Source organism: Saccostrea cucullata, unplaced genomic scaffold (genome assembly GCF_032062105.1).
Source record: "Saccostrea cucullata isolate Sc308-1 unplaced genomic scaffold, CSIRO_AGI_Scuc_v1 ctg12912, whole genome shotgun sequence".
Taxonomy (NCBI): Eukaryota; Metazoa; Mollusca; class Bivalvia; order Ostreida; family Ostreidae; genus Saccostrea; species Saccostrea cuccullata.
Window position 1 is genome coordinate 1 of NW_026921403.1, and position 7550 is coordinate 7550.

General features: G+C 33.6%; 2 protein-coding genes across 2 annotated transcripts; both read left to right on the plus strand.

Moving 5' to 3' along the window:
- The first annotated feature begins 1976 nt into the window (after positions 1-1976).
- On the plus strand, positions 1977-3181 carry LOC134259875 (clumping factor A-like). Its single transcript, XM_062742474.1, has 2 exons — positions 1977-2607; positions 3052-3181. Exons 1-2 carry the CDS (start codon positions 2022-2024, stop codon positions 3087-3089), a joined length of 624 nt encoding a protein of 207 aa, XP_062598458.1. The 5' UTR covers positions 1977-2021; the 3' UTR covers positions 3090-3181.
- On the plus strand, positions 3143-7112 carry LOC134259873 (piggyBac transposable element-derived protein 4-like). The gene is made up of 6 exons (XM_062742473.1): positions 3143-3188; positions 3309-3423; positions 4872-5034; positions 5490-5644; positions 5772-5955; positions 6269-7112. The coding sequence occupies exons 1-6, from the start codon at positions 3143-3145 to the stop codon at positions 6818-6820; spliced, it is 1215 nt and encodes a 404-aa protein (XP_062598457.1). The 3' UTR covers positions 6821-7112.
- Positions 7113-7550: the final 438 nt, after the last annotated feature.

The window sequence follows — 7550 nt, forward strand, 5'->3', positions numbered from 1 at the left end:
CTCGAATTAGAGTCATTTATCATATAAAGTTTTGTTTTTTCTGGCTCGCAAGCATGTTTTCTACACTCGCAAGCATGTATCGTCTGTCGTTTGTTGTTTTCAAGTAAGCTATATCGGACGCAAGCTTTTATTGACGTCAAGTTAATTCCTGTTCTTTCAAACGCGCAACTGACGTTTTGAGAATTCTACGGTGAACCGTACGCGCATAATTTCCACGCATGTGGCATTACCGTTGTGTTACCCGTTGTCACGTGTGTTGCTAAGGCTCAGGGTAATCGAACGGATTGTTAACTGCGTCTAAACCAATCAGATTTTAGTTTTTAACATGAAAGTATAATAAAAAAAAATATAGCCGTCCTCTTCTTGAAAATTTACTTTGCCAATCAAGATTTTTCAAAACTTATTATTTCTAGAGTATGCAGTATTGATATACATGAACCTACAGAGTATATATGTTTTCTTAAACATGTGAAAGCGACTGATATAAGTGAATATTTTCAAATAATATACTGACGATATAAACGTACTCGAGGCAGATCAAGGAATATTCCTATAAGGGACTGTATATAATTACCCACTGATAAAACTAATCAGTAGACATATGTCTTTTAACCATACCCCCGCTGCGAAGGAGAAGGGGTATACTGTTTTACCCTTGTGTGTTTTTCCGTCTTTCTAGCTGTGTATCTGTCCGTAACAAAGTTTTTGGTCGCAGTTTTCTCAGCAAGTACGCAGCACTCATTACAGATGCTTAAAATTTTAGCACATTCGTCACTGTGGCATGCCATATGGTGGTTTCATTTTTGTTCAAATCCGATGTCAACCTCTTGTTTTAACGTGCGTCTGTCCGTACCATACATACATGTAAAAAAGTTTTATCGCATTTTTCTAAGCAACTATTCATCGCAGATTCGATCTTTGAATTCTAGCACAATCTTTGTTTAGACATGTCATATAGTGGGATTTTTTGTATATGAATCTGATGTCAATTTCATATTTTTTCCGTGCATCTGCCTGTAACTGAACGTGTGAAAATTCACATCAGTGTGGGGCATTGGCTCACAGACATCTTGTTTGTTCTGCCTTTTAAAAAAAATATCAAACAAATATTCAGTATACTTGCATAAAATTTTCCCGAATACCTTGTTTTATGTATACGTCGAGTAAGTGCAACACTTTTATTAACAATATCGGAAACGTTGACTTGATAATGAAATCATTCAAATTTAAATCCTCTTTTTCAATATGATATTGTCGTTCCTTTATTCTGTTCCTTTTTATTTGTGTATGTGTGAGGTGGGAAAATAATCAGGTTTTACGAATTTGAATTCAAATAGAACAAGAAATAAGACAACATGAGACTACATGTAACATAAGGTTACATGTAAACTGGAACAAAGCTATATTCTGTGAACAAAACTTCTTATCTCTACGGTTGTATGAGTATGTATAAACTTAAAAATTCTTTTGTAACTTTATACGAATTCCTTCTGTCGATTTCTGCACAGGTTTTTATCAAACACTTGCGTAAAAAATCATTGGTCGAATTCGATAAATTCTGAATCAAGGGTCCCATCTCACACAAGATTGAGTGACTTCCATTCCACATCACCACACCAGTGAATGGTGAGCTTATTATGTGTCAAAAGAAAAACCTTCTTAATTTGTCTGGCATCCCAAGTTTCGTCCAATAAATCGAACGACTCGGACATATTAGATTGAGGAAAAATAATATTATTTGCGAAATATATTAGCATGGAATAACAAAATTTATTATCTTATCATTTATTATCATACCATCAAAACTTTACGCGTAATCAGAGCAGAAAACGTCGAAAACGAAATGTGCGTTAAAGTGCGTGATTGCGGGGCAAAGGTATATGCGTTAAAATGCGTGATTGCGGGGCAACGGTATATGAGTTAAAATGCGTGATTGCGGGGATGGGGGTTAAAGTACATAACCACATATCCACATTTACAATAAAGTAGATGGTTTTGTTGTTTTGATAAAAAAGAAAAACATGCGAAAATATGAAAATCTGTCGGGATCGTTCTGCGTATATTTGGCAACATTCGTAACACGTGTAAACAATATGGCTTCTTGCGACATTTCTTCATCCCCAGAATCGTCAGATATAGATACAGACGAAGAATTTGGCGACGATTCATCCGAGTCTGGATCAGATTTTGATCAGGATGATTCAGACAGCGACCATTCCTTTGGAAGTGAGACAGACAGCGATGACAACCAGGACACAGATTCGACATTATTTGACCTTGACAGCCAGGCAAGCGACATTAGAGATTCTGACTTCTGGACTGATGTTGTGGAAGACTTTGATGTTCCAGACTTCGTCGATACTTCAGGTCCCACTCATCAGCTCTCTCCGGATGCAAATCCTCTGTTATATTTCCTGCTCTTGTTTCCCTTGAGTCTGGTACAGGTACTTGTGGACAACACCAATTCGTATGCTGCTCAGAGTGGAGCCCAGGGTTGGACCGATACCACCATCAACGAGATGAAGGCATTCCTCGGATTACAAATTCTGATGGGGACTATTCAGCTTCCCAGATACACTATGTATTGGTCATCTGATAAGTTTATCGGTAAGTTATCAGATTTGCACCTATATTGTTTTGTTTCTTTAGATTACTTTCTGTTTACTATAATGTTCATGTTACAATTTGAAAAAAATATTGTCAGTCATTTTCCTTTCCAGATTTTGAAAAGTACATTAAATTTTATTATATTTACAACGGACACCATGGACACTGATCCATTTTTCCTTGATAAAAAATTAAAAATAAGGAATATTATTACATGTAATGAACTTATGTTAAGTTCATAATTGTTGTGTCTCACATTGTCTGGAAACCTTCATGACTACAACGTTTACTTTTTTTGTCTTTGTTTTGTGTGTGTAACAAAGATATAAACATAATGTATTGTACATTTTTGTTTTTGTCTATAAATTGCGCACCCATTCAATTTGTTTCATTAATTTGTATTAAATTTATGTTTGTATTTCTATTCAAACAATATTTATGTAGATGTTGAGCTGACCAATGTCTTCAAACCTTTACCATGAAACAACTCGGATCATAAACTTTTCTAAATATTGAGGAATATGTTGAATATAAAATGAAAATACTTTACACCTGCTTAGTGCTCTTCTGGAATTGGCGGTGTAAGTAATTTAAAATTGTTTCTTTATTTCTTTTCTCATTTTCTAGAGATAAAATCCATTTATTGTTGAATTTATTTTTTAAAATTGACATTGATAAGTGAAATTTACAATCATATGCAGGTAACATTGGTTTTCAAGAAACACTGAGTTTGAAAAGATTTGAAAAGCTCACTCGGTATTTCCATCTAAGTGATAATACTACTCAGGGAGCCAGAGGAACACCTGAATTTGACAGGTATGCAATTTATAATTCTCTATTTTAATAGTTAATCAATATAAATATTCTAGAAATTTTTCAACAGTGATCTTAAATTAATCATAACTAATATTAGTTCCAGAAAACCAATAATCAGTTATGAAATTGACACTGATTCACATCACTATAGTTTAGTGTCTTCATTTTGTTTTATAGATTTATATTTACATTTGCTAATGTCTCTCCTTATATGACAATATAAATAATTTTGACATTCAATTTTCAATGACATGCAGTTGGACAAACTGCACGAGACTATTAGAAAGTCTTGACTGTGATGTCATATGACGCTGTAGTTATGTTGCATTTCTATAACAATGTCCAAATAGCGCCTATTTTTCCTTGTAAAAGTAAAATATAAATATAAGAAATAAAATATTTTTTAGAGTTTCATTGGGATGTGACCATACTTGCCAACCTCCAGCATGTAAAAATCTGGTCATGACCAGATTTGGAAAGTAAAAAATCTGGTCATAACGCGTAACGACATTCACGACATATTTACCATGATTTAATTTTATACATAATTATATATATACAAAGTATTTGTGTATTGAGAATTCTTTTATTGAAAAAGCTTTAATTTACAATGACAAAAAATTCATACATAATTTGATTAAATTTACATGTTAAAAAAGAGAATTAAAGGTTTCATATTTCAGTATTGACCTGAAGTAAGTGTGCATTTTTTTTTAAAAAGCCTTTTCAGCTTCTGCTAAATTTGAAAGTATACCAATTTTAGTTTTGAAGTTATTTTTCCTCTCTCTTGATTAATTAACTACTGCAATATGTATATATTAAATGTGAAGTTAGGCCTACACTGTTTTCGATCACTTTATTTTATCTAGAATGAAAGTTTTTTTTTCCAAGATTACTTGATGTGTACATAAATATTGTTTCTCCTTTTCTTGGTTCAATCAGAGACATGTGTTTGGTTCAATTTCTTCCTGCTGGCCCTGATAACGATATAGTTCAATCGGAAGCCATTTTAATTGACTTCAAACATTGATTTGTCAAAACAACACCCAGTTAATTGTTTACACCTGCACTGATAATTAATCCATCGGCATTGTTTACGTAGATCTAAGCTTGGGTTGTAACTGGAAGTTAAAAGTGCAACCTAATTTACGAACCAAATCCGGAAATCGGGAGATTTTCGGGTTGTTCGGCAAAAATCGGGTGAAAAGCATGACCCGCCGGGTCATAAAAAATAATCGGGTTATGGGTTGAAAAATCGGGTGTGACCCGACGAAATCGGGTGAGTTGGCAACTATGGATGTGACATGAAGTCAGTACGTGATCAGATCTACTATAACGCAATTCAGGTGTTACAGAATTTGATCACGTGACCGACTTCATGTCACATCCCAATGAAACTCTAAAAATGATATCTTATTTCTTAAATATTTCACATTTCTTTTCAACAGATTACACAAAATAAGACCTGTACTTGATGAGACAAGAAGGACATTCCGGAGTCAGATGAATCCACCTAAGCAGCAGGCTATTGATGAGGGCATGGTTAAGTATAAAGGGAGATTTTTTGCAAGACAATACATGCCAAATAAACCGGTCAAGAGAGGTTTTAAGGTTTGTATCAATGAAATGCCTATTTGCATTCAATAAATTGATATTGTGATACACAAAATAATGTAATTTTAAAAAAATTATTAATTACATATATTTAAAAAAACACTAAGGAAGCATTAAAATTTTTTTTATATGATGATGAGGTGGATCAGGGAATGGATGAGAAGGACAGGTACCGTATATACTCGCATATAAGTCGGTCCGCCTATAAGTTGGTTGTATTTAATAAGATTATATATCAGAGGGACTGACCTCATATAATATCATTCATTTTATAGCTAGCCTACAAGTTAATAGAGTTTTGGACCAGAGATTTACTCCAAAAATCTTACTTATAGGCGAGTATATACGGTAATCATCCCTTCAGTAACTGGTCTACCGGCTAATGTATATGTCTCTGAAATGCTAGGTGAATAGTTATAAAAAAAATTTGATGCAACAAAATATTTTTTCAGATATTCATGAGATGTGATGAGGATGGTTACTGCTACGATTATTGGCCATATATGGGAAAACATGACTTTTTTCATGGAAAGTCACTAGGAGAAAGAGTCGTCAAACACTTGTGTAGACCATTGAAATACAAAGGCCATCATGTGTTCTTTGACAGGTTTGTGTTTGAAACAACTTAAAATGACTTCAACATTGTTCAACAAGACTGAATGATAAAAGATTTATTATCAAAATAATTTAATATTTTTCAATGTCTAATATTTTTATACTTTATATAATATCAGGTTCTTTACATCCATTTCCTTGGTGCGAACCTTGCTTCAGAATGGGATTTTTAGTTGTGGGACAATAAAGAGTGACTCAGAAGGGTTTCCGCCAGAGTTAAGAAATCCGGATTTAAGGAGAGGGGAGACATTACAGATGCAGCACGACCAATTGCTTGTCACTGCTTGGAAAGATAAGAAAACGGTATTACATATTCATTGTCTCCATACAGACATGTACTATGTTTCAAAATTTAATAAAAATGGCAACATTTATAACAATTACACTTCTACCTGCAATTATTAAACTTTCAACTAAAGAGTTAAGGAGCTAGGACATAAAGGTCTATCTGATTAATGATATTCCTGTGCCATTTTTTGTGTATATCTTTGTTAAAAATCTCAGTGCAAATATAGTTTCAGTGCTTATCTTAAAATCCCAAAGAAGTAAATATATCTATATGTAGCGTAAGTTTAATTTCCAGCTAGGCCTATATCTCTATGTAATTTTATTTTAGGTACATATTTTGAGCACTAATTGTAGTCCGTTTGGAGATGGTCCAGTTGTCCGTCGAACTCGGGGTGGAAATTTTGTTGAGGTTATGTGTCCTCCACCAGTATCTTCCTATCAACGTTATATGAGTGGAGTCGACAGATGCATGCAACACCGCGCAAAGAATCCTGTTGGCAGACCATCCAAAAAATACTGGAAGTTTTTCTTCAACTTTATTATGGAAGTTTGCCTTATAAATGCATTTGAGATTTTTTCCAGAACACCTGGTAAGGATCTTCCTGCCAAAACAAGGTTTGACCTGCTGGATTTCAGGATGGAGGTGGCTCAGCAACTTATTGGAGGCTTCAGAGGAAGAAAGCGGGGCCATCATTTACAGGGTATTCTTGACCCCCCTCATGTTTTCTGCCATCTGGATCGCCTAAAGTCAACATGCAAATGGTGTACCAAACACGGAGAAAAGAAAAGAAAGGAGACAGTTTATGGTTGTAAAGGGTGTAACAAACACTTGTGTAGTGAACAATGTTTCAGGGAATTTCATTCTGATGTTAATCTCTAAGATCAATTTGTTACATAAGTCACATAATCATGCTTGGAAAATTTGTATGAGATGTCACTTGCAGGAATACATAAAACATAGGATTACTGTACATTACAATGACTCAAAGATCAAGGTTAATATTCCTTAATTTTATGCATTATATTTCAAAATTTGAATACCATGTATAGAGGCATATCAAATCTTCTAAATGTTATTTTGGAAGCTAAGATTTTATTTTGTAAATCTCCTTAAGTTTGTAAGTTAAGAATGATGTTGTCTACTCAAAGATGTAATTTTTGTTCAATTATGCAACATTGTGCTATGTCATAGATCAAAGTTCAACTTCATTCAAATTTTGAAAAGTCTATGAATTATAAAAGTTCAAAGTCTTTGATTTTTTTCTGTTCTTTTTTGTCCAGAGCCATAGATAACATCTAAGTTTCTGCTTGTGTAATTTTATCTTCATATTTACTTGAAAGTATTTACCACTTGTAAACAATTATGATCATTCCTACCAGGGTAAAAAAGTTTGATAAAAAAACAAGAATTATTCGAGAAACAAATACATGTATAATTTATACCTGCACGACAATATTGGAAAAAAGCTTTAGAGTTTGTTATTGTGAAGAAAATAGTTGTTGACTGGTCAGGGGCAAACATTCTATCAAACTAAAAATCACCAGAAGTAATTTACTCTTCAGAGGATAACAGTGAACAGAAATTGTTGTATGAAAAGCAACAATGTAAT

What these genes read in the sequence shown, in the direction of transcription:
- LOC134259875 (XM_062742474.1), top strand. Translation starts at nt 2,022, where the DNA reads ATGCGAAAATATGAAAATCTGTCGGGATCGTTCTGCGTATATTTGGCA. An exon ending in GTCATCTGATAAGTTTATCG is followed by an intron (nt 2,608 to 3,051) that starts GTAAGTTATCAG and finishes ATATTTATGTAG; the next exon opens with ATGTTGAGCTGACCAATGTC.
- LOC134259873 (XM_062742473.1), top strand. Translation starts at nt 3,143, where the DNA reads ATGAAAATACTTTACACCTGCTTAGTGCTCTTCTGGAATTGGCGGT. An exon ending in GCTCTTCTGGAATTGGCGGT is followed by an intron (nt 3,189 to 3,308) that starts GTAAGTAATTTA and finishes AATCATATGCAG; the next exon opens with GTAACATTGGTTTTCAAGAA. An exon ending in CTTGGAAAGATAAGAAAACG is followed by an intron (nt 5,956 to 6,268) that starts GTATTACATATT and finishes ATTTTATTTTAG; the next exon opens with GTACATATTTTGAGCACTAA.